General features: G+C 39.5%; 2 protein-coding genes across 3 annotated transcripts in view; one reads left to right on the top strand and one right to left on the bottom strand.

Moving 5' to 3' along the window:
* mtor (mechanistic target of rapamycin kinase) overlaps window positions 1-26,454 on the bottom strand; it is a 111,123-nt gene that overhangs the window by 50,150 nt on the left and 34,519 nt on the right. For both annotated transcript variants that reach the window (XM_049581025.1, XM_049581024.1), the window contains 2 exons: window positions 25,788-25,933; window positions 1,970-2,045 (listed from right to left, as the gene is read on the bottom strand). In XM_049581025.1, coding sequence (XP_049436982.1) covers window positions 1,970-2,045; window positions 25,788-25,933 — 222 coding nt within the window. The remainder of the gene's footprint in view (window positions 1-1,969; window positions 2,046-25,787; window positions 25,934-26,454) is intronic.
* Window positions 19,030-22,619, top strand: angptl7 (angiopoietin-like 7). Its single transcript, XM_049581034.1, has 5 exons — window positions 19,030-19,543; window positions 20,868-20,968; window positions 21,074-21,268; window positions 21,530-21,725; window positions 21,840-22,619. Exons 1-5 carry the CDS (start codon window positions 19,183-19,185, stop codon window positions 22,010-22,012), a joined length of 1,026 nt encoding a protein of 341 aa, XP_049436991.1. The 5' UTR covers window positions 19,030-19,182; the 3' UTR covers window positions 22,013-22,619.

Genomic DNA, 26,454 nt, shown 5'->3' on the forward strand with positions numbered 1-26,454 from the left:
CTAAAGGTGACAAAGCTTTTGCTGTCCAGGCCCCTCAACTGCAGAACTCCCTATCTAAGGATCTCAGGCAGACGAACTCAGTGACCTCTGAAATTTCTTCTAAAAAAACTCACTTGTATCATTTGGCTTTTTCTTAACTGATGATATTTATTGTTACTTTTTACACTACTTTGTACTGTGTGCACTACTGTTACTGTCTTGCATGTGTTTTTAGACTGATAGTTATTGCAAAGCACCTTGTTACAGGCAGCTGCAGACTCATGCCCATGGTGCATCTGAGTGACATAGAGGCAGCTGCCTGTAGGAAGAGAGGATTTGCCCAGTCAGGCTCCAAGATAACGTTATCTTCTGCTGTCTGTATACAAGTGATGAATTTACAGCTTACGGCAACTTGATATGGTACAGTCTTTGGCTTTTGTTTCATATCTGTCGTTGGCATCATTGTTGTTGCACAGGGGGAAAAAAGAAACACTGTCAAATATTCACATTTGACTGACATAATTCTGGGCCGAGTTCAGCCCTACTCATTTACACTAGAATTTACACATCAGAGTAATGATTTGATTCCATCTCTGTTCACTTTCTCATAAGGTGAACCTCGTAGCTGTTTTATGTCTTTTTAAGTGTTTCACTCACTTAAATTAATCTGTATGGTCCAGAGTTTTCTTTATTTATTTTTTTTGCTTTTTTATTCACTTTATGTGTGTTAGATTTTGGTGTCAATGTTGTGCCTGTATGTATTTATGTGTTAATTTACTGAAAAAACTGTTTTGTTTTGCTTTTTTATGTTAAAAATAAATAAACTGCACTGGCCATGTTCATTGTAATGACATAATACCAATTACCCCAATGCAAATGCATAGCAATTTCATATTTTTTAATACTTACTGGTGATTTTAGAAAGATATTGTTTTGTCTGTTCTACCATCACTGAGTTCATGACTGGTACTGATTCTAAAGAGACTGTCCAGTACATCCAAAATACAAGCAAGCAAAAACCAGTTACTAAATGATGCAATTTTGGCAACAGTGTGGGAGAAGGATCAGAATAACAACTTATGTAATTAATGTGGAAAATCTGTGTGATGGTGTCCAATGCATGTCCAGTGTCTGACAGTTATTTCATATCTGGACCAGGTCCATATAAGCAGAACATGAAACACTGAGGGGTTTTCAGTGATATTAGGGAGGAGGAGTTCTGTACATGAACAGAAACAAAAAACAGAGACAGAAATAGTGATATGTTCTGTGGCTTTCAACTTGGTCCATTAGAGGTCACACAGGGAGTGACAGTCAATGAAGCTATTTAGGGACCTTACAAACCACTTGCCATTAAGAAGTAATTACTGTTTGTATTTTTTAGTAAGAAACATAACGTCATTTTACCACTGGAAAAAGGCACTACGTAGTCCCAAGTAGCTTTTAAGAAATACACAGCAGACACACACACACACACACACACACACACACTCACACAAAATTAAAATCCAAACATCCTGTTCAGTGGATGAAAAAGTCCATAATTCTGCTCCTTGCCCTTGACTACTGATCAGCATAGCAGATGTCTTTTCCATGTGCTGCACATTAAGACCAGGGTGTTTTGAGGGTATGTGTCTCAAATGACCCTCACCCCACGTTACACTGCATGTATGGGGAAAGGATTACAATGAAGAAGTGTATGCGGATAATAAACCACATAAAGTACAGCCCACTAAGAACGTATTTAGTCTGAAAATGCATCAGAGGTCTGAGTTTGTGAGGGCTGTCTCTACAGGTATAACTGATGAAATGTTTTTACAGAGGCCTTCTACAGCAGCCTCCTGCTGTGCTAATGTAATGGAATGACTGAAAGGAAAAAGGAGGGCAAGTTTTTTTTTTGTCCCAGCTTCACTCTAAATGCAAACAAAGATAAGGTTTCCTTTTTTGTTTGGAGACGAAAAAAAACAAAAAGAACAAGTAAAGCACTTACCAGTTCACCAAAATGTTTCATGGCGTACTCCAGCACTCCAGATGCAGCTTCTGGCTGCTGTAATTTATTGTTGATGCTGCAAGATATGACAAAAACAAAGACAAGTTTTTAGTTAGTTTAGTTTAGTTAGTTTTTTTATATGAAGATTTGAACAGAAAATCTGGAATACTACAAGATCTCTGGCTGAATATGCAGACATTGTCTAGATTCTAGGGTTGGCTGATGTTTACCCAATTGCCATATGATGATTTCCACATTACATCATCATGATGGACGATGTTTGGACAAGGACTGCTGCTGGCAAAATTGTAAGGACGGATAAGAGTGAAAGTGAGACGGAGAGATAGTCATAGAGAAGGTGGAAGATGCATGCACGCAATGTTTCTGCAAATTAATAATAACTTTTTTTGGAATGTTGCTTTGTCACTTTTTGACCCATCTGCTGGATGCAGTGTGATTTATATAACATTACCAGTGAATAAAATAAAACAACAACGTTGTGATGGTAGCAACAAACCCGGACAACTAAAAAGATTGGTACATTTTGAAGCATGCAACAAATGCCATTAGTGCCGCTGCAAACCCATGTGGATAAACAGACAAAGAGACTGGGGTGAGTGGGGGCTTTTAAATGTTAATTATGGAATGGAATAGAAAATTAGATGTTGGCTCAGTGGTCGATGACTGACAGCCATCAGCAACGGATAATCAGCCCAACATTAACAGATGCATGTACTATAGTTATTACAAAAAAAGCCATTTGTTTAAGTCAAGCTGTCTCACCATAGATACATGCGTACGACAGCCAACTTACTGTACAAGCTGAAAATCCATCTGTAATTTTCAAATGATGTAGTTACAAAATGTCCTGAGTGTGAGTAGTTATACAGCTGGATAGATGTTGATAGAATGTCAAATGTCTAACAGATCTTTTCTGGGGGAAATGATTGATTTGAGATGTGTTGACATGGCTAAAGTCAACACTGATTCTAAGAAAAAATACTTTTTTCCCCTTTTCTCCCCAATCTGTAATTGCCTTGCACTCAAGGCTACAGTTGGCCTTGGGAGGATGGAGACACTAGCAAGCACCAGGAGGTTAAGGCTTTCCTTCTCAGATCCTACGACGCAGGCGCCAGCCAACCAACAGAAGTCAGTGGTGCAGACGCAAGAGTGTGATCCCCCACTGGCTTCCCACCCACAAACACTGCTAACTGAGATTGTCAGAATGCAGACTAAAGCCAGTGGAACCACTTTCTGACATTCAACCCCGGGTTTCTGTGAGGGTGAGTGAGAATTGTGTCCCTGCCTTCAAGAAAAGTCTTTACCAAACAAAGAGGCATTCTCACCACTGCCAGCTGAGTCAATTAAGAAACGTTCTTCAATGCATTTCGGCAATGTAGGACAACTGTTTTCTCTCTCAGCAAGGTGTTTATTGTGAGAAGTAAATGTACCTATTGACATCTGTCACGCTTGTTTGAGAAATGCTGTGTTATCTGTCAAGACACCACAATTCCCGTTTGTACACCCTCCACTCACCCGCACCGCCACCACATCTGGAAACACTCTTATGAACCGCAAGTCTATTATATTTCCTCAACTGCAAAACCCGTGTGCAGCCACGGCCAATACATCTGTAAAATGTAGCGTTTGAAGAGTGCTGGTATGCAGTGGAGTTCCTGAGGACAGCAGGCGAAAGTTGATGAAGGATACTTAAGCATACATGTCAGAAGCCTGGTTTGACACAGGGTAAAGGCCAAAACATGTGATGAAATGGCACAGCAAGTGGCCATGCCAAAGCTTAGGGAGCTGCCTGCATGATGACAGGTAAAATAACAAAAACCCGAAACAGAAGCTATCTTGTACATAGTTGGAAACAGACGACAATCTGACCTCTGGAGATAACTTTTAAAAAAGCTCTTGTTGACTTTAGGGACTCAGTGCCCTGAGTTGTGCCAATGTGTCCCAAGACAGACTTAATGCAACTAAGGATGCACCAATCCCATTGATTATCTTGTGATACTGATTCTGGTACTTATATTCGGAGTAATGACGGACACAGTGATGATACCAGCAATGACATCAATACCGGTGCTGTTTTTACTTTTCTGATTTACAATTGTGTGGAACTGATTGGGATACATTTTCTGTGTATGTAACATCATTTAAAGATCCAGTGAAATTTAAAATACATTTTCCCAGTTTTAATCCTGTGTCCCTGTTGTCTTGTTAAATGCCAACTACATGTTAAAAAAAGGGGAAAAAACAGTGTCAAAGTATTTTTACATCAAAATCCCTGTCTTTTCTCTTGCTGTTTAACCAGGTAAAGCAGTTTCAAATGTTTGATGACTCATCCAGTACTGTACTGTGTGAACTGGTGTTTAAAGTTCATACGATCAGGGATAACCTCTAGCTCACCTGGTAGAGTGAGGCCTTTGCAGTTGGGTGGGTTCAATTCCAACCTGTGGCCTTTTGCTGTGTGTTATCCCCCGCCCCCCTTCTGTCTCTCTCCAGCTGCACTATAATAAAGGCCAAAACCCCGAAAAAAAAAATGATCTTGTAACAGTTCATCCAATCAAATAATCCTTTGGGCGACTAGCTAGTTACACCGGTCATATAAACTGTACTCCACTGTTTGCTGGTCGTAGTTCAGACAGCGCAATATAGAGAGATCGGAAGAGATTGGATATCAGTAGACAATTATCTCTTCCTCGTCCTTCCCCTGATCTAACGCTGAGGGAGGTGTGCGTGCAGCCAACAGTCCGCTGTAGCTTCACATTGCACTATACTCTAAGCCTGCATACTTCTAGCGATCCAATCAAATGCTAAGGATTTGATTTAAATCCCTCTTGAAACTGTACACCGCTAAAATATTCAGTTTCACTTGGAAATACATCACAGTACAGAGGCTAAAGATGCTCTAACTTCGGTTTCCGTTTCACTGAGACTTTAACTATAAGTGTATATGTATCACTCATCACTTAAACACATTCTGATCTGATGTATCGGGTTGGTGCCTGCATGCAACAAGAACAATTTCAGCCATGTGAGGTAGCTTAAATTATGCATGTGCGCTAAAGAAATGTAGTGAAGCCCTGTATCTTGTAAACCAATATTTTTAAAATGAGAGTGTAGTCATTGCTTATTGCTGTTTATGGACTTAGCATCGTTACCTGCATTTTACTATAAGTACTTATTACTGTACCTCCATGTCGCCCAACATGAAATAATATGTTACTACATTAAAGGTCTTGGCCAATAAAAAATATATATAATAGCTCTGTTGGGGTTCTGAACTGCCCTTAAAGGGAAACTGTATTACAGTTACAACAAGATATTCAGAACTGATTTACAACTTGTAAGATCTATCACAAGCTAAATTAAACAGTGACGCAACATATCCTTCATAGATTTTGGTTTTGCGTGACAATGAATAGTCCTTTCGCACACTATAGTATTTGAGGTGATTTTTCAAAAGCCACTGGTGTAAACACATGACGGAGGGTGCGCGACTTAAAGACCTGAAGGAAATCAAACTAGACAGATTGCGATTGCATAACATGAGAAAGTGAGCTCATTTTAGTAAATAAGCATTCATCTGTGACTCTCAGGGGTCTTGAAAGAGTGCCATGCACTCTTTCAGCAACCAATTAAATAACAGTCTTCAATAAACACAACTACCATCCAGTATTCTGATGAACACTGACGATATCACACCGGCATGTTGTGTATATTCCGTAATTTCTATTGGACCAACAAATTATTACTTGTTGTTAAATAATCAACTCAGCACCAATTGAACAGAGAACTGGAAGGCGTTCCTGTCCCACCACACAAGCTGCCGAGGTATGCTAAAGCTGCCCAGATGTGGTTTCATCTGAGGAGACAAATCAGAATGAGAGCTTTCTCTCCTGCGGACCCTGGAGATTTCATTGTCCCTCAGCTGAAGCCATCTGGCTGCCAGCTCTGTGCGCACGCAGTCTAAACGCATCCAGATGACAAGGCTCACGTAACGTTCTCCTCAAGTAAAAACTCCATCAAACTATTAGCAAGCAGAAAACTTCTGGAAACCACTGTTGAGCTGCTCTCTCTTGTGCAGGGCCACCAATATCACTATCTAACTGATCTGCTCATGTGAGACGTGGACAAGCCACTGAAAACAGCCTGAGTTTAAGATCTATCACCTGTAAAACCATCATGATTTATCATGTCATGCCATGAAATTTAGACAATGTGCTGTGTATCCTCAATCAGATTTCTTTGAGATTAATTCTAAAACATGAATGAGGTTAGCATGCAGCTCTTTTCCACAGAAGTTTTGCAGAGAAGATCCTTGATAGCACTTTTTAAATGCACAAGGTCAGTCACACTTGACAATGTAAACAAAACAAAATAGCCTGAGAGGGAATTAAATTTCATATTTTACAGGACAAATGCAGACACTATACCTACATTTGGCCAAAAAGAACAGTTTGTCTTTCAGCGTACTTTATGACTAGGAATTTTTATTGCCCCTTATATTACAAAAACAGAGCACTGCACCATGGCTATTCAAACATCTCTGACTAGAAGAGAAAGAAAAACAACCACCTTAAACAGACTCATACCTTGTATTTGGCATTTAACTATAAAACACAGTGACAGTGATGGCTTATGTTTTTGGCATATTTTAATCAGAAACGTTGACTGAGTCTTTCAGGTGGGACTTAGGTGGAGGTATGCTGTTAAATTCTCAACACGGAGAGAAACAAATCACTTACACTCTACTTATGTGTCTCAAGAGCATAACACAAATGATTTATCACACAGCAAACTCTGAACCAGCATGTGTACATTAGAATCTGATTAATATAATACATTTAGCCATAATTACCTTGGGTCAGACAGCACCAATGGGGAGTTGAAATGTATATATTCTTTACAAATGTTAAACTCTAGAAAGAAAATCCCCTATACTCCATAAAATAATCCATAATCCCCATTGCAACTACTCTAAAGTGGCTCGGCTTTTTCACTGAGAGGGGAGAGCAAGATCCCTAAGGAAATTGCAGATATTTCCCTCCAGAGAGGGTAAGATGTACATGAATCTCAGAGAGGAAAAATCAGGCCTCAGTACTGGACCTAATCTAATCTAATTAGGAAGATATCCACTTGATCCTTACTGATTTTGGATGCCTTGCTTGCCAAATGCTGACTCCATTCCCTAATGTTGAACATAATAACTTCAAAATGGAAAAAGCTATCGAAATCGTGTTCAAGGAGAAACTGAATCAAGGTCCAATCAATTGATTCACTTTGGGATTTTTTTTATATTTTAATGCTGTAAACATATTTTTAAGTTTGGATGTTTCCTAAAAAACATCTTATATAATACTGGCAAGGGTTATCAGCAGACCTACAATGGAAGTACACTGATTCATCATTGGAAACAGATTTATTGACACCTGTCCTGCAGGTATCTCATTAGTTCATGATACTGCATTTTCAAAGCATGCACAAAAAAGGAAAGAAAAATATGTATAAATTCAAATATGTGCAAGAGTTTAACCATATGTAGATGCTAAACACGAACAAATGACAAACGCAGACCACATATGGGAAAAAGGCTATGTCAGGACAAAGTTATTGAAATGGCCAAGAAGGAAGCCTGGAGCTGCAGCTGATCCACTAGTGGAGTAGGGCAAGAATTAAGTCACTTTACAAGAGAGAAAAAAACTGCCCATATACATTATAGCATGTTTGGTTCGTGGTTTGATTTGGTTGCTAGAGGCTGTGACTGAAGCAGCATCTGCCAGGCGGGTTCATTACAGTGGCAGATCTTTCACACCACTGAGCCTTACATTTGCTCCGCTGCAGGAAAAAGTAGAAAAGTGACACTAGCTTTCTGACACTTTTTTGGCCTTTGTGCCTAAAGAACCATTCATTGTTGGGGCAGCCAAAATGCAATCAGCAATATTCCCAGGCAGAATGAACCCAACTATCTAGCACCTTAGGGAAGTTCTTTCCATTGCACAGACGTTGTCCGAGCATACTGCAGATGAGAAACGTGTGGAGTTAGCTTTGCTGACAATGCTCACTGCACTGCTCCAACCGATTGTTGTCCCTGAAACAAACACTCTCAAAGGCAACAGGGCACTAGAGGCCATTTTGAGAAATCAAAAGTAAATAAACAATTCATCCAGGATGACCTCATGTTTACGAGAAAACATGTCAGGAACTGGAAGCTGTTACGGAGAGCTGTATCAGAATCATTTTATTCTGGCTAACAGGTGGCCCAAGTATGAAAAGTAAATCCTCAAAAACCTAAACACACACACACACAAACCCAATCCTCCACTGTTCATTGTATTACATTAACCAAAATAGCATGAACTAGCTTTGTTTTCCTTCTCTGTTCAGAAGAAGTTGCACCGACAATCCCACTCAGACATCAGTCTCGGCCAATTAGAAAATGATTGACATTAATGGGCCCAAAAGTTTCCTATTTTTTCAGCTGGATATTTCTTTTAGCAGCATGACTGAACTTTGAAAGGAAATAATACCGTACTACCAACAGCTGACACGTGAATCACATGATGAATGAAAGCAGCGAAAGGAAAGTCAGGTTTATTTCTATTAGCCTTTTCAAACACAGAGACAAATCAGCGCACTTTAATTAAGGTAATGAATTTAAACATTTGAAAAGAAACGTGAAAAGTCAAGTAAAAAGGGACAAAAGAATAAGGTTCAAAGTATTAAATGTTGAAATATCTCAATATCCAACAATTTGGTACGAACAAGTTATCTAAGACATACTGCTGCTTGATACTGACATCTTATATCTTACCTTTTGCTTTTTATTAGTCTAAAACTTTAAAAGCCAAACAACAGAATTCTCTCAAACTGTTTGAAAAGAGTACTTTGATAAATGGTGTGTCATAACAAATGCTCCATCCTTCATTCAGACAATGTCTTAACAGACGATATCACATCTGAAAAGTGTCTGTCAACACCATCTAAATTGAGGACCTAAATCTTAAACCAATACATACATGAACACAACATAAATTGTCAATGCTGTCATGCTTACATCTTCTACTGGAAATAATGAACAACATGTTGTCGTGATCGAATGGAGATCTTGGCCTCTGTGTGTCTGAGACAGCAGTGCATCACTGCATTAGAAAAGCATGGACGCAAAGGAAGTGGTTACCTCACCCACTTCCTTCCAAATTGCCCCGGGATGTGTGTGGCTAAAGGAGGGTTGAACTCATCTCTGACACTAGCCCTTTGTCTCTCATTTCTCTGAAAACCTCAGGACAAAAAGGCGGGTGTGTCGTCACTGAGCAGATGCAGCAGCATGGGGAAACACTTAGTATCCTTCGACTTTGAAACTTTTTCTTTGAAATGACCAAAAGCAGCTCACTCAGTGAAGCTTATCATAATGCTCAGTACTCTGGAATGTGCCATCACACATAGGAAAAGGGCAAATAAGACATTATGGACTTAAATTTTTAACAGAGTTGTTGCAAATAATGCAATATTAAAAAATGTCCATACTGAAATGGTATACATAAAGAAAACACGTTGATCATCTGTTGCATAATTTCACATATTTTCCTGTTTTTCTTTTTTGTCAAGTCAGCTAGGCATGTTAGGGGGCCACTGAGACATCAACCAGAGAAACCATTCCACCCATGTTTACAACACACTATCATCACACTGGGACACCACTGCAGAATGTGTCTCCTGGGCTCCTCACCTTCAGGTCAAGAGGCCAACAGAACAAAGCATCTCCAGTGGCCTCAAGAAAAAAAAAGAAAAGAAAAATCCCGACAGCTACCTCATTGGAATGCAGCTGTTGCTATGTGGACAAAGAGATCTGTATATAATGTTTTTGGAAAGACCCGAGTCTCCACGGGCAACACATTGACTACATTTTCAGATGCCAGTTCTCTGATACATTTATTTTGCTTTGTTCATTTGAAATAACTCATGCTATAACTGATTTTTCTTAAAAACAATGAGAACAAGCAATGTGTGCATTTGTCTTATTCGAACAACGGGATTAGATCAGAGTATGTATTGTATTTTTGTATGTGTACAACTTTGGAACTACATGTTTCTTTGAAAGGTGCTATATGAATAAAGTTGAACTAGAGGAGGAGTTCAAATTTATACAGCTTTATGATGCACCATACGATACGTATCGATACAATACATATTCAATTTTTGCATTTTCACTGACTTAAATTAGTGGTTAGATCTCCTTAAATGCCTGAAATCACCAAACAAAGCTAAAAAAAAAACTTGTTGAGCAAAAAACAATGGGATCCCTAAATACTGGCAGAAGTGGTTTTTGTTTTCTTTGCCGTGACGTGACACAACAATTCCGACACTCCAGTGTCACGCAACATCTCTCTAAAGAAGTGCCACGTAGCAAACTGTGCTCAGACAAAGCAGGGGGAATAGTGGTAAATCCATCCTTCTTCCCCTCCAGTACTGTTTATCCCAGCTACTGGTTTTTAGAGTGGTGAACAGACAGCCGCTGCCTGACCTTCATGTGTTGTGTGACAACAGACACCACCTGGTAGCCATCACCACCAGCCTAAGCCACCAGAACTCTTGATCGTCTGCCAGGGCATTGAGACTGCCATTCTAAGAGCTGGATACCCTGGTGCATACTGCCTCCTTCATTATGGAAAATATGGAACAGTTTATTTAACCCCTAAACGTGACCAGGTTTAACTGAGTTTCAGATCATTATCCATTGTGTTATTTTAAAATCAAATTCATGGTAACTCAGCTACTTGCCTTAGGTGTCATCTATTTTGCATCAAGGTTATATCCCATCGTGATTTTAAAATGCCTTAAAGGCATTGTCAGGCATATAGTTTCTATTTCAATTGAAACTGTGCTAACAATTGAGCCCGCTTCTGTGTAATACCAAAAGTATCTGTATTATAATGGGAAACAAATCCAAACGTGGCTACTTCCTGATATTGAAAAACAAAATGGTAGTGCAAGCATTAGATTGCTGGTTTTTAATCAGCTTTGTATCATAATGTGGGCAGTATGTTTAAATGAACTGAGTTAAACTTACCTCCATCTTGTCTTGCCAGTGCCCATATCTCCCAGCTTATTTGCAAGCCAAAGGCTGTTTTCTTGAACTACAGACTGTATGCCCACTGCCACCACGGATCGAAAGAGTGTAGGAGCGGACTGAGAGAAAGAGGAGCCCCCCCAAAAACTCAGATCAAATTGTAAAACTAGGCAGTACTGATCAAACTAAAAAACAAGATTTTGTTGCTGTATTGCCTTTTTTCCACCTAAAATGCTTTCAGAAACATATTTTAGTGCGCTGTTTAGCTGTAATACGAGAGTTTGTATACAGGAAGTGGGCGACATACTGTTTCCCGTGTAAAAACAGAGGCTGAAAAAACTGAGATCAAACGGTAAACCTAGACAGTGCTGAACCAAGGTTCTTCAACTGTGTCGCTCCTTTCTTGTCCCAAATGTTTTCAGAAACAAATTTTAGTGAAGTGTTTTACTGTAATATGCGATCGTTTGTTACCAGCAGGCTGCCATATTGTTTTTGGACAAGCAATTCTTGAGCAAAAGTGAATGCCACAGCTCTTCTCTCCATTTTCTCTGGTCATGTATAGGCCTGTCGCGATATGCGATAAGTCGGTTAATTGCACGGTAAATTGAAAGGGAGACGGTAACTTTTCCGGGCACGATTAATTGCCATATTCATGCATCTTTGTTTTCCTCGTCTCACTCCACCAAAGAGACTAGACGACAAGAGCGTTCACTGCCGTGCATCGTCTAGCAGCCAGGTGAGTTGATTCATTAGCGTAATGAACAAAGGGAAAGCTCTTGTCATCGAGTGTCTTTGTCTCTGTGGGGGAGGCGGGGCTATGGGCCACACACACACACACACACACACACACACACACACACAGTGGGAGTGGGATCTTCGTGAGGGGGAGACGAGGCGGAGGAAAAAAAAAACAGAGTTGAGCCTAAGAGAAAGACAGGGAACTGGTCCCTAAACCAAATGCCACGGCCCCTGTGTGGGAGTGTTTGGATTTAAACCAAATGACAGAGGGAAGCCCAGTAATTTGGACGAGCCGGTATGCCGGGTTTCTTCTAAAAACATCTCAACAAAAAGAGCGAATACGACCAACTTAACTGCACACCTGAGAGTGAGAGACTGACAATTTATTTGTATTTATTTCGATATTTTTATGTGTTATTTCGGATATTTATTTTTTTGCATTCGTAAATATTCTTGTTAAATAAATGTTTATTTCTCTTTAAAAGGGTGTACTTGCATCAGTATGCCTTTATTATCATTATACAAGTTTTAAAAAATGGTTTAAAAACAGCAAAATTAGAACAATAATAAAAATGGTCTTAAAAGCACAATATTACGCAATATTAGTGCTTATCGCAATAATTTCTGATGCAATTAATCGCCCAGCAAAATTTGTTATTGTGACAAGCCTAGTCATGTAGCACCAATTTCTGTTTCAATTTGCGTCTTTCTACTGCATAGTGGTAAGTTTAATGAAGACCATCATTCCAGCACTGAATACTTTTTTTAAATGGTAATTCTGACAAAATGATGATCACAACATGAATCACAGCAAATACATTTCCAACTTCCATCACTTGATGTTGTGTTCATCTAAACGCATGAGACATGAATGATTCACAAAATATTGACTGTGAGCACCTCAAGGAAATACAATGCCTTCAAACAAAGCCAAAACGATACAATTTGTACAATTCAAACTGAGGATATTCTGAGCAAACAGAGCTGACAGGTGGAAGAGGTTACTGTTAATAAAGATTATATAATTCACAGTTTTGAGATAGAAGCCTTGGAATCCACTGGCTCCTGCATTCACCTCCTGCCTTTCCTGTAATTGAACCCATGAGTGCCTCGCTGACAACTTGGCCCCAGTGGTCACTGTTTGATTACAAAACGTTTTTCCAGTGTATTTAGGGACACAAAAGCTGTCTGTGAGAATGTTCTGACTAAAAACACTTTGTTTTGTCAGCTCGCACTTGTCAAAGATAGATGACTGCTGCAATTAGATCGGTGGGGTGTCCAACTTGTCTCAAAGGGCAAAGAAAAATCCTGTTAAATTAAATGTGTGGGCTCCCCAAGGAAGTCATATAAAGAAGGAGGCTTTGGTTAAAGTTTAGTGAAGTTTAAGAGGAGCCATGCATTCTTCACACAGAGCCTGGTGAGACATAGTTAGAGGGTAAATGGTGTTTAAAGAAGCTGTTTTGGAGGGAAAAACAGCGTGATGCTAAACATATAAAACAGCATCCACCTAGCTTTTCCTGTACTAGCAGCACTGAATGACAGAGTCCAGGAGCAGAGGAAAGCTATGCCGCTGGGATGCATTGCTCGAGAGTGAGATGTGACTCACAGAGCAGTTAGGGCATTGAGAAAGTCCAGGAAGGCAAATTATCCACATTTTTCCAAAAGAGACTGACGCACATTAATGACTTAAGGTTAAGATATACAGGGAGGTCAACAGGCACTACGCACCATCAAACGCTACATTATTGAACCGTTAGAAACATCTGCCAACTGAAGAATTATTATTTAGACGGGCTAAGATGAAAATGCTAAAAATAGAGCAAACATTCAGATGGTTTAAAATGCTGTTTTTATTTTGGCAGCAGAGTTGGAATTCATTTTTAATATAACTCAATTTTATTTAATATATAACAGCAAAGATACTTATCTTAACTGAATTACCTTTAAATAGCTTTTCTCTGGTAGTTATCATCGGAAGATTTTGTAATATAATGGAAAGGTAAGACTGAATATCCAGGAGAACACCATGTGGTGACTTAACTTACCCTGCACAAGCACCAGTAGGTACATGTGACTGAGCCACATAAATATTGGCGCTGACCCCAAAATTATGGAGTTGTTGTCGTCGCAAATTAAGAGAAGGATCATGTTTACGATCTAATCAAAGTGCAAAATTTGTCTGGCAATTAAAAGCACTGCAGCAAACTGAACATGAAGGCAACCTATTATGTTTGTATAAAGACGACAAATGGCTTATTACTCCCATATGTGTCTCACAAATCAAACAAATACAGGAAACTAAAAGCACATGTCAACATTCAAAAAAAAACAACAGAAGAGTAAATGGGAAATTGCAAAGCGGTGACCAGTTGTAAAAAGTGGCCAGCAACATTTAAGGAGAAAAGGAAGAGCAATACACATCCAAATGTTTAGCTTCAACACTGTGAAACATCAAAGCAAAACCATTTCATAATTATGTAAGATTTTGGAACTGGTGCTCCGAACCTGCAGTTCCCATTACACAAAGATGATGCTGAGCAGAAGGATCAAAACTTTTTCCTTATTTGTTTGCCTGACCAAGTGAGGAAAAGTGAGGGACGCCTGCCAAGCATTTGGAAGGAGAGACAAAAAGCCTGAGGTTTATTTAAAAAAAAAAATAAATAAATAAATAAAAACAGGATTCTGCCAGTGATGCGAGATTCTTTAGTGAGATGGGAGACAAGGGTAAAAGTATCAGGTTTTATTTTTTCTCCTTTTGTCAACCTTTTGTTATCTGCCTCTTAGCTCCGAACTTTGTGCTTCCATGGGTTACATGAATTAATTTAACTAACTAAGATAGCCAGGGCCGGGAATCAGTACTTGATACATTTAAGGCACAAATCAAAATAAACGAGAACCTAGTCGCACCAACATCTCCAGTCAAACAATACCTGCATTCAATCCTTACTGTGTAGGGCGGTGTCTAATCCCTGATCAGCAAACTTTCTGTTACTGCCATCTCCGGATCCACTTCCCTTCTGGCAAACCGTCAGCTCAACGTCAACATCCCTACAAGCTTACTGCAAGCTAAAACAGCAGCAGCTAACATCCAACATCGAGCTGTTAAATGGTCCCAACAAAATCACACTGGCTTGATTCAGAAACGGCTTGTCAGTCATTACACTGTTAACAACTACTGGGTAACTACTGGGTAACATTAGCCATGTGACGCTAGCAGTTAGCCCCATCACTGTGCATGTCTGTGCAGGCGGACTCTCACCAACTGTCAGCATAGCACTCACACTCCCGCAGCAGCAGCTACAACTCATACAGTCTGTGGTCTGGTGAAGTTGACTGCGGTGTATTTGACCAAGGTGGCAGTTTAGCGTGCCAGGATGCCACCAAAACATTTGAAGGCATGGCTATACTACATGTAAATCTATTTACATTATGGACATTGTATGATCAAGACTAACTTTACCGTCCCACAAACACACAAACAATTTGTATTGGGCTCTTCACCCATAATGCCACCATAAATATTTGACATGAAAGCATAGAACATATACAAATCAACATTTAATGTAACAATAACAAAACAAACAAACAAACTAAAAAAGGGTAGGGTACCCTTTTTTTAATAAACTGGCATTGGTTTTTTTAAACAATACCCAACCCTAAAGATGACTGACTGACTCAGGATTAGAAAGTCAATGGACATCTACTGTCCTGTACAGTTCAAGGTGGAGTATATTTATAGACAATACATTCAAATGTTTGGGAATTATCATGTGTCTCAAATCGCAAATAGTGTCTAAATGGGTACTCAAGTGATTTAGTACTACACATCTATGAAGTTATGGGAACATCACAAAAAAATGTAAAAAACCAAAACAAAAAAAAAAAAAAAAGATGTCCAATGATCAACGGTCAAAATGTGTGCTACTGAATCTGAAATATTCTCAGTTATAGATTTATAGTTTTAGTCCCCGCAGGAATGTGTATCGCATCATCCATGTGCAGACAGACGAGATATGACAGACTCATAAAAATACTGCTCCACAGTGGTACAAAGCAGTCAAAACTTCACAGGGTACATTTGAGACAAATATAATGGTATTTAAAAGGCTTAAACAGAGTAGTTCAATGTTATGGTTTCATACACATACTGTACTTTCGACATTTTTTCTTGTCTATGAATGTGCCTGCCGTTTCCCGACACTCCGTTCCTGTCCATGTGGAGAAGGGAAAAGCCATAAAATTTAAGTAAAAACTGACAGGAATGTCCAGGTTCAGCCTTGTCTCAGTTAGTGCTGTTACGCACAACTCCCTGTATTTACAGCATACTCTGGCACTTCATCATGGCAGTTCATCTACTTTGCCCAGCAATGATCACAAATAGCTGAGAATCATAAAAGTCAAGCATGATCTGTTGTCTCAATGCGCAAGGCTGACACCCTCCAAAACCCCACAACCACCTCTTTGGCCTAATCTCCAAAGGCGTCTCCTCTAGGTTGGCAGGGCTTGCAGCTCCTCAGGGAAGCTGGGACGAGATAGAAATTCCACAGAACAGAGATTCAAGAAAGCCTCTCTGATGTCTGACACTGCAAAGGTGTTATTTTCACCCCCAGCCAATGACTGGCATGTCAGAAATTTTAAAAGAGAAGAGCAGGAATTTTGCAGACGTTGTTATTAAGCCACACAAGCACACCACATTCAGTAGCAGATTGTAAATGGTGGTTCAAACCACAAGTGAACATCATAAGAATGCCACTTTCACCGTTGTAAGGCTGCTTTGTATCTTCCACAATTATAGGTGTTATAAATTTGCCTCCAACCACAATGATCGTTTTATGTGCCTATGAGTGTTTACTTTCAACAGTGTACAGTAAATTAGTTCATGTAACCAACTACTATTTCACAGAGCTCCTTTATACCCAATCTAGACAGGCAAAAAGACTCGGGTCAAACCCATATCCAGGGTCTAAGTTAATCGGTCAACACTAGTTAGCTGAGAAGAATCTGTTCATTCCATGTGCAAAAGGTGACATAGTGTGAAAAACATGTGACAAAAAGTGATTGTTTCGGTTGAAGGACCATCATCAGCAGGACCGCTGCAATTCTGCAGACACTGATAGGTGACCAGACTAACAGCAATGACCAATCCAGAGAAGGGATGTAAGAGGCAAGAGGAGTTTCATATTAACTCATCGGCTGTATGCCGCAATACAACCTATAGGGAGTCTAGAATGAACAGACCAGATGTTTAAAACGACAGTGTTCGTTTACAATAATTTCTGGTTAAAAAATCCTCGCATCACATACATTAAATTAAGCAGCACTGAGCAAATGCTGCCTCAACTGGTTAGTTTTTAGCCAACTAATAAAGGCCCACCTAAAAAATTATTATCAGTTTAAGTGTACGCTATATTTAGAACATTTTCACAGCTTTACCATGCCATCAGACAGCCCTTTCTTACGGGGAACTGAGGCCTTATCTCAAAGTCACCAGTCTCCAGTGACAAAAAGCGCAAGTTTTGAGGGGTTTTTTTTAGAGTTGCTGGTCTATCGCTGCCTCAATTAGTGTGTAAGGTGAAGAAGTGAAAATATTCAAAACAGAGTGTACACTTACAGTGACATTTTTTTGTTTTGCTTTTGTTTTTTTGGTGGCTAAAATATGTTTCGCTGCAGCTCCTGTCCAAAGCAGTACACTGTCTAGCATTCGTGCCCGTAGCTTTGGTTTATCAAAGATGCTAGAACACAGTACATAAAATAAGGACAGCTGACATGTCACATAGGTTGGACCACAGTGTTTTAATATATAGATCTTTCTATAGATGTCACATACCTTTCCAATTCAAAACAATTGTCAGTTGTCTACCTGGAAGTGTGAGCATGACATCACGGTGATTCGTCCGATACAAATCACATGCATTCACCCATTCATCAAAATATACACTGTGAGTTTTGAACTCTATATGCACTCATTTATACACATTTACAAATACAGAAACTGAGAGCAACAGTGTTAATCACTGGATGGACAAGTGATTCATTTTGCCTACCTATACAGGCAATTTTTCAGTAAAACTTCACTAAAACTAAAAATCAAACAATTACTGATTAATCCAATCTTTTCAGGTCAAGTAGAGTCAGATCAATCGAAGGAAAACAGAATATTTTTAAGGATATTTGTGTTTCCTTTGCTTTCCAGTGCTTTACAAATTTCTATTTAATCATTTTCAAACAGATTTTGCTGCTGTGGCAAAACATGAAAACCAGTGTCAGCGTTGTCGGTGCCGTGACACAGATGAGAAAATACAAGCAGCCTTCTGTTATTCATCAAAGCAAGAATATCACTTCATTTTGTTGTTGTGTGGTTCTCCAGTGGGTAACAGTATACCATTTCAGCTACTTTAACAAAATGCAGTTCATGTGTGATGGCAAAATGTTAAGCCTTTACACATGTAGACAGCATTTTCAGACTTTGCCCGTCTCTTGAACAAATTATTTCCGCTCAATGGAAACTGTATTTTGCCCTAATTTTATCCTCAAGGTTTCACTAAGCCTTTCTCCTTGTATCAACACCCTTTTGAAATTTAATGCTGAAAGGCTCTGCGGAAAACACGCCTGCTTCAACATCTGCCAAAAAGGGTAACATCAACAGAACACTTAACCTACAATTAAGAGTGCTTAGTGACTTCACACATCTCTTGGCATGTGAAGACCAAATTTACTGAAGAAATGGTTAGCCCAAAGGATATAGTAAAACTGTCATTAACAGGGTTAATTTAAGTGTAAAGAAAGGGAGGGAAATTACATACAACTCTGCTAAAGCCAAAAACAAGTACTCAGATGTTGTAACTAGGTTTCTATATAGCTAAAGAATTTGCATTTCTACACCGTGCCTAGTAGCATACAACTGGAAGTCCAATGACTTCAGACAGTAGCTAGTTTGTTTTGTTTCCTCGGCTCCTTACGTTGCCCTTTCAGGCAAGAGGCAAAAAAAAAACATGACTGCCCAGAAACCTTCAACACCTGACGAATAGAGGAGAAACGTGGGCAAAACCACTGTGGAATGAGAGAAAGTGAGACGTGGGGAGAGGTGGGGGGACAGAGGGAGGAGGGATGGGAAAGGCCCTCCACCCTGAAGGTTGGAGAGGGTCAGCACAGCCACTGGTGTGCACCGGGAGAGAGGGGGAGGACCCACATGCAAAATACTTAAGATGTTCAGGGAGAGGAGGGCTTCACAGAGGAAATAAGACAGAGCCTGGGTGAGCCGCTGGTCAAAGAGGAGCTCCAACTCAGCTGGTCGCCCAAAGTCCATTTGATATTCCCAGCAAAGACCTCCTACAGGGACAGACTGCTTTGAACGCAATTAAAAGATTTGTGAAAATCTAGAACTTTTCTGCAGAAAATGGCAAAAGTAAATTTGAGTGTAGTTGCTTTGTGGGTCACACTGCTCCTGTTGGCAGAGACTTGGGCCCAGAATCCCAAGAAGAGACTGGCACCCCCAAAGCCTCCAAAGGCTCAGTGCTGCGATGAGGTGCGCTCTCTTAAGGTTCAGGTAGCCAATCTGACCAGTCTCCTCGAGGAGATGAGTCGCAAGCAGGAGTCAGACTTGATGAGCGTTGTGAGGCAAATAATGGAGCTGGACAAGCAGAACCGTCAGCAGGAAGCCCGGGTTACGGAGGCAGAGAGCAAGTACTCAGAGATCAACAACCGTGTGGAGATCATGCAGCTACAAACTCTGCAGTCTGCTACTCAGACTTCATCAGGTGAGCATCAATACAGCTGTTCTTGGAGGAGGAATTAAATAATATACTGGCCAAAGTTTTATGTGTGCTTGTTGGTGTCAGAAAAAAAAGGACAGGAACAAGTTTTAGCTTAACAATTATTTTTGCTTAATTTTATTCACCGGAAAGCAATTTTTAAAAAGGCCTCGAGAGTGTAAAATGTTCACACGTGGTAAAACTTATCCATCAGTGACTCTGGTGCATATTTGAGCAACCTGCCCCTTTCCCTCTTTTGCCTGTTGAGCAGATGCTGTCAAATTCACACTCCTGGTGTTTTATTTCCACACATGGACAAAGATTTTTTAATATGCCAGAACTTAAAATGTACTGCTTGTCGACCAACCTTATTAGCCCGTCTCAATTTTGTTTTAAATTAAATTTTTAATTAGTTTTAGTTTGAATAAATTACAAGGGCTTCTTTTCATTTGGAGGAGAGTTCATTTTTTAATTGAAAAGATAGACTTTAGTAAATAACAAGCTGAGAAAATCATAAGCCATCATTTTACTGGAATGTGAGTACCTTAATTTTCCACAGCAGCCCTCAATCGGCTGACTATTTTGAACACAAGACACTACATATCTATTTTAGCTGTGAAAAACTATAATCAGCTTTGTCTATTGCTTTGTGGGTCTCGGAAAACTGCTGTAAACTGGTTGTGAGGTAGATTACAGTGCACACACTTATAAGAGCTGCCCGACAGCAGTCAAAAGCATTGATTTGGAGCTATAGAGTCCCATCTGCAGTGCTGTCAATAAAGAGCTCCATCAAAGCCAAATCATCTGCGACATTCATCTGAACTTTAACACACCCTTAATCAGCACTGGCTGCTGCGGAGAGGTTAACCAGGCATGACGTAGTTTATTATTTCAATACCTTAATTGTGTGGTTGAACAGGGGTACATTTATGTCACTGGCAAAGGGAACACAGAGGCCTTTTTTAAAGCTGAGTAAATTAGAGACAGAAGGGCAGAACAGGAAGGGATGCAAAGATTAGAAGAAGTGGAAGGCTTCCATCTCTTACACAGACTTTTTAAAGTATTGGGCTCATTGCTCTATAGTGATCTCATAGCCCTATTAATGGCATCAACATACTGCAAAAGAAGTTTAAGTGAAGAACTATGCAAAAATCTGAGCCCTGCTGTGCGTACTTCCCTTTGTTTTGATCTCTTTTGCCTCTGGTGGGGTTAAAGGTCATTTTTCTATCTGCCCAATCACTTAGATATCCATAAAGTTGTTAGAATTTATGACATTTTTTAAAAACTGCATATGGTTTTATCATAATTGAGGAGACTGTTTTTTTTCCAGATGCCATATATGACTGCGCATCACTGTACAGCAAGAACTACAGGATCTCTGGCGAGTACAAACTGCCAAAAGATGAGTTTCTGGGAACACCTGAGCTGAACGTAAGTTATACTTCAGTGTTGTGTAAAGCATGTATGCACTGTGCACTTTTTGGTAGAGCATGGTGAGGCATCTGCATTCTATTACATTCTGGTAAATACTTTCAGGTCTACTGTGATATGGAGACAAATGGAGGTGGCTGGACTCTGATCCAAAGGCGCAAAGTCGGCCTGACCTCATTTAACCGTGACTGGAAGCAGTACAAAAGTGGATTTGGATCCATCCGTGGAGACTTCTGGCTAGGCAATGACCACATCTTCCGTCTAACAAGGCAGCCCAGTGTGCTCAGGATTGAGATGGAGGTACGTGTTGGAAAACATGGCATTCGTGTAAGCGTGGGCTGAGACACTAAAGACCAAGAAAACCATGCATAAACCATTTCATAGCCAAAAGTAAAAGGGCATACACACAGAACCGATCTGTTCCTACGGGTACTGAGCATGAGAAAATTAATAATAAATCAAACTAACTGTTAGAGACGTTAGGGAGATCATGAGAGCCAATATTCTCAGATTCCTTCACCATCACTTTGTAAATCATGTTATATGTGTTTTCCAATGCAGGACTGGGAAGGAGAGACTCGCTATGCTCAGTATGACTTCTTCACCGTGGGTAATGAGCTAAACAGCTACAAGCTCTTCCTTGCCAACTACAGTGGGAACGCTGGCAATTCCCTGCGCTACCACAATAACACCAACTTCAGCACCAACAACAAGGACAATGACAAATGTGTTGACGACTGTGCTTCCCTGCGTAAAGGTAAATTACGAGAGTAAACCCACAGATAATAACCCATGTAGTTATTTATTGTAGATGTTACAGGTAGTCTTCAATTAACATGAAGTCTAACTATTTTCCCTGATCTCCTTCCAGGAGGCTACTGGTACAACTGCTGCACTGACTCAAATTTGAATGGCGTTTTTTACCGCTACGGTCAGCACTTAACAAAGAACGCAGATGGGATCACTTGGTATGGCTGGCATGGCTCCAACTACTCCCTCAAGAAAGTGGAGATGAAGGTGCGGCCAGTGGATTTTCAACCATAAGTGCTTCAGCTGTGTGTCCTGGATCAAGATCATACGCATGAATGCTGAGAGATCTCACTAAATACCTGTTCAACCAAATTGTGGCTTTCCCTTGACTGCGAAAGGAATGCAAATGTAGTTGTGTGATGGTCTGGTTAAGTTTCAGTCAGATGAATGTGTAATGTTTTGCCGTGTTTGATTGTAAATTGTAGTTCATTTTGTGTATTTATCAGTAAAATATTTTATTTTTCAAAAGCTTTGATAGATGCTCTTTTACCACTGTCCCGTATGGGTAACTGGATTTTGAGTCCTTCTCTCATTTGTCTCGAAAGCACTAGGATGTTTTTTTTTTTAGTTAACACAAGGCATTTATGGATAGTAGCAAGAGTCCAGAGTGGTCTGGTTCAGGAATAACTCATTGAGGACTGGTAGGAACTAATTAAAAAGGATCTTTGTGAGTTGCTGGAATGGGATCAACCACCAAAGATATTTCCTATGAATTACGCTGCATTTTATTGTAAAACCGTAACCATTGATGATGGAAATGTGTCACTTGTAAAATGTGTACAGCTCTGTAATTATGTTGTTTTATGTGATAGAAAATAAACATATTTTTTAAAAGAAACAAGGTGCATAACCTGTCTCACAAAAGTCATACAACATTTTTCTTGGCTAAATAGCACAGCTTAAATGTGGCAAACTTAATGGTCTAAAGGCAAACTGAGATTTTGTGTCCATTCACATCCAATAATAGCAACATATTTGCCTTGAGCCACCGACCTCTGACTCTCAAGTGATCTCCTGACACCCTGGCCAAAGGTCCAGGGCATTTAAGCCAAAAACAGGAATGAAGACCACACACTCACTCTATTCTGCCGTCGAGTTGAATGCCTCTAGGTTTACTACCTTGAAAACAATAACACCATTTTGCTACGCTTTGGAACAACAAAGAATTCCTTAGAGCATTCAAATACCTACAGACAGGGAGCACTGCCTACACAGACTCAGTGGTAGGCTGAGTGAAATTCTCATCCTTTTACGAGACGACACATTCAGTCAGGGTAAACATCTAATTAAAGCTGGACATTTATCTTAAACCTTTAAAAGAAAATGACCACAGTGGAATAAGGTCTTTCTTTCCTAAGGTTTAAAAGTATTCAAACTTGTCACCAACAACAAAAGCAGACCTCAAACAGTGGTGCAGAAGTGCAACTATATGAGGTCAATTACTTTTAAAGGTACAACACGATCCTGACTAGGATGCCTAACGTAGGAAACTCAACTGCTGCAAATAGAATTTATTGCTTTTTTCTTGAGAGTTACACTTCAGTAAATACGGTTACCAAAAGTTGTAATTATTTGATAAGCATGTTGTGTTAAGGTTCCTTCGGCAGGTATTATACCCAAAGAATCACAGAAACTACAGTGTAAATATGAACTGTACTATCCAGAGGTTGTCAAATGGCTTTGTTAAGCCTGGGCGAACACATTAGGTGTTTTTAAACCTGAGAGACTTTTTCATATTTCTAAGAACCCCACTCTTTGTTGTGTTTGCACAATAACAACTAACTACAATCGTTAACCTCCTATGTCAGGGTAGGTACTATCCCAGCACTTAAGCAACCATGAGTGACGCAAGTATACTCTGATTGGTCCAGATGTAAGTCTACCTCAATTTGTTGAACACAGCCAAAGTTATGGATTCAACTGTAAGCTACATTTTGTGATGTTGTTAAACTGAATTGCATTATATTGTCTTCCTGCTTTTTACATTTATACAAACCTTTATTTCAATTCAATTTTATTTTTTAAAGCCAAACACAAATCACAATTTGCCTCAGAGGGTTTTATGGCATACAACATCCCTCTGTCCCTTTGACCCTCACAGCAGATTGAGAAAATCTTTAGAAGTATACTTATAAGGTGTATGAGGTGCTCCTTTTCTCAGACAGGTGTAACCCACACTTCTGATGCAGTCATAACAAAAGTAGAAAATCCTAAGTTTAAGAATCATGTGGATACTGGATTGCGTTATATTGTACAAGTGTTCCAGCCTCTGTGTCGACCCCCCTTCTATTCATACATTGAGTCCATTTTAGAAGTTGAGAAGTAAACTAAAATAATGTACACAGGCCACCGTGGATAGCTAGGATAAGATGAGATTTCGCTTAACAGTTTGCAGCCCTCTCTACATCTGAACATACTAAACTTTATTTAAAATTCCATTTCCAAGCATTTCCATAGTGGTCCGTAACATTATGGCTACACCTTTATTATCAACACATGGTCCAGATGCAACAATACCCAGCTCCAGTCGCTATAGTAGTGATGGAACCACCAAACTTAAAAGTTACTCAAATGAAGCCGCGCTTTACTACTGTCATCCCAACATTACATTTGAATAGAGATTGTCAAATTCAACAAAATATCAGAAAAACAGAAGCAAATGGCTACTCTAAGTTAATCTAAAGACCACATGTATGATGTACCAATAACACCATAGGCCAAATGCTCAATTAACTATGTTCCTCTGCTGTTGGGAAATATGGGGAAAATGTGACCAATTTCCTGGCTCTATCCAAAGCTATGGGGCCTGAGAATATCGTCAGACCACAAACTAATTATTTTGATTTTCTTAAAATCCCTCACACTTTATTTATACCAGTTACAACTCATAAAGTGTGTACTATAATGAGTATGTCACCTAATCAGACTGAATACCCTGAATTTCAACTGAAGAGCCATAAAAGAGAATTCCAAAAACAATCCCTGAAATAATCTCAAACTCATCTAAAAACATCATGACTCATCAAGAACTAAAATAGCAGTGACGATGCCTCCTCGTCATCATAAAGTGTTCATCAGATATGAACTTTTTTTTTTTTTCTTTAAATACAGCAGCCACTCAGTAAAGCCAGGTTTACGTAGTGCTTTTGCACACCGGCCTCTAGATCTTTTATGGGAAATCCTGGAGAGGTGAGAACCAGATGGGGATATTGAAAACACCAGAGTGCCGGCTCCCATCATTCATCATCATCAAGGCTCCTGAGAAATTGAAAACAGGCCCCCGAGAAACACAAGTCCAGACACTCTTAGATGAAAAGGAGGCAAGCGTCCAATTAGATGCCTGGAAAACAGATTTCTCCATGCCATGCCAAAGGCACAGAAATAAAGAAGGATGAGAAAAAGGGATGGAAAAGATGACAGACGATATCAAAGACTTATGGGACAGAAGGATATGTGTAATGTATTTTTTCTGTGTATTTATTTGAATAAAAATTGACTTTGAGAGAATAGTTTAATGTTTGTCTGTAAGAAATAACTTCTAATGCAGTAAATGTTAATCACAGAGGCACCTGTCAAACCTAGTTTCTGTGACGAGGATGACTCAACTCCAGCAGGAAAAGACCTCCCACCAACACTGACTCATGTTATAGTCTCAATGTTACCAAGAAACTGTTTGTCACAGGAAGTTCTAACTTTGAAGAAGCTACATATTATAGCTATGTAAGAAGCTACATATTCCTTTGGCTCTACTATAGCTTCAGTTGAAAAATTGTTACTTGGAGCAAAGGAGAAATACATATTATTTCTATGTTATTCCTGATTTACCCTTGTTATTTCTATGTTATTCTTGATTTATCCTATCAAGAAAAAAATGTGAGCTTGCTATTTTCAGTCAAATACTGTAATGAAGAAACACAGAGTTCAATTTCTCACAATTAGTAAAAGCCATGCTTTGTTTTCATTAAAAAAGAAGAAAAAACAAAGCTTCTGAGGTTTTCAGACCACCTACCTGATAAGAGACTCCAGGATGAGAGGAGAAGGCCCTTTCTGAAACTCCAGCTCTTTGTAGTGCAGAGCTTTGGCGTAGGCACGACACTTGGCAGCTCTCTCACCAAGCAGCACAATGCCATTATCATCTCTGAGAGGCAGAGGTCCCTGAAAAAAGGAAAGTAATTGAATAAAATAACCAAAGTTGTTTCCTTAAAAAAATGAAACTTTAATTTACAGCTGTCAGTCTGTGACCTCTTCTATCCTCTATCAGCAATTTGTAGGCTTTGCATCATCAAGAACTTATTATTCTGTTAAAGTCTCAAAGACTTATTTACCATATAACACAATTACTGTGAATGACTGAAATAATTGAGCTCACGTGCAAAAGGGTGTCTGGTGGCCTACAGAAAACATCTTACGTCCTTCTTTCCACTGGCTCAATACAGGACACTTTATATGTGTTTGTCTGCAGCCTCACAGCAGGGGTATCCCCGCTGAAATGCTATATTGTGACCGAGCCACGATGGTCTCTGCCCTGAACGTAACAGTATCGCCAATAATTAGCTCAACATGTGTGGTCAAACAGTGGACTTAAGTTAACGGGCCATCTTTAAAGGCTTTTTCTGTTAACTTTTTGGTAGTCTTGACACATCTGTTGAACAAATATTGCAGTGGTTTTTAAGTGT

The sequence above is a fragment of the Epinephelus fuscoguttatus genome, linkage group LG7 (assembly GCF_011397635.1).
Source record: "Epinephelus fuscoguttatus linkage group LG7, E.fuscoguttatus.final_Chr_v1".
NCBI lineage: Eukaryota > Metazoa > Chordata > Actinopteri > Perciformes > Serranidae > Epinephelus > Epinephelus fuscoguttatus.

Bases quoted from the DNA above. Each gene is read 5' to 3' on its own strand.
- angptl7 (XM_049581034.1), top strand. From the start codon at position 19,183: ATGGCAAAAGTAAATTTGAGTGTAGTTGCTTTGTGGGTCACACTGCTC. The intron at 19,544-20,867 runs GTGAGCATCAAT...TTTTTTTTCCAG, and splicing joins TGCTACTCAGACTTCATCAG to ATGCCATATATGACTGCGCA. The intron at 21,269-21,529 runs GTACGTGTTGGA...TTTCCAATGCAG, and splicing joins TGCTCAGGATTGAGATGGAG to GACTGGGAAGGAGAGACTCG.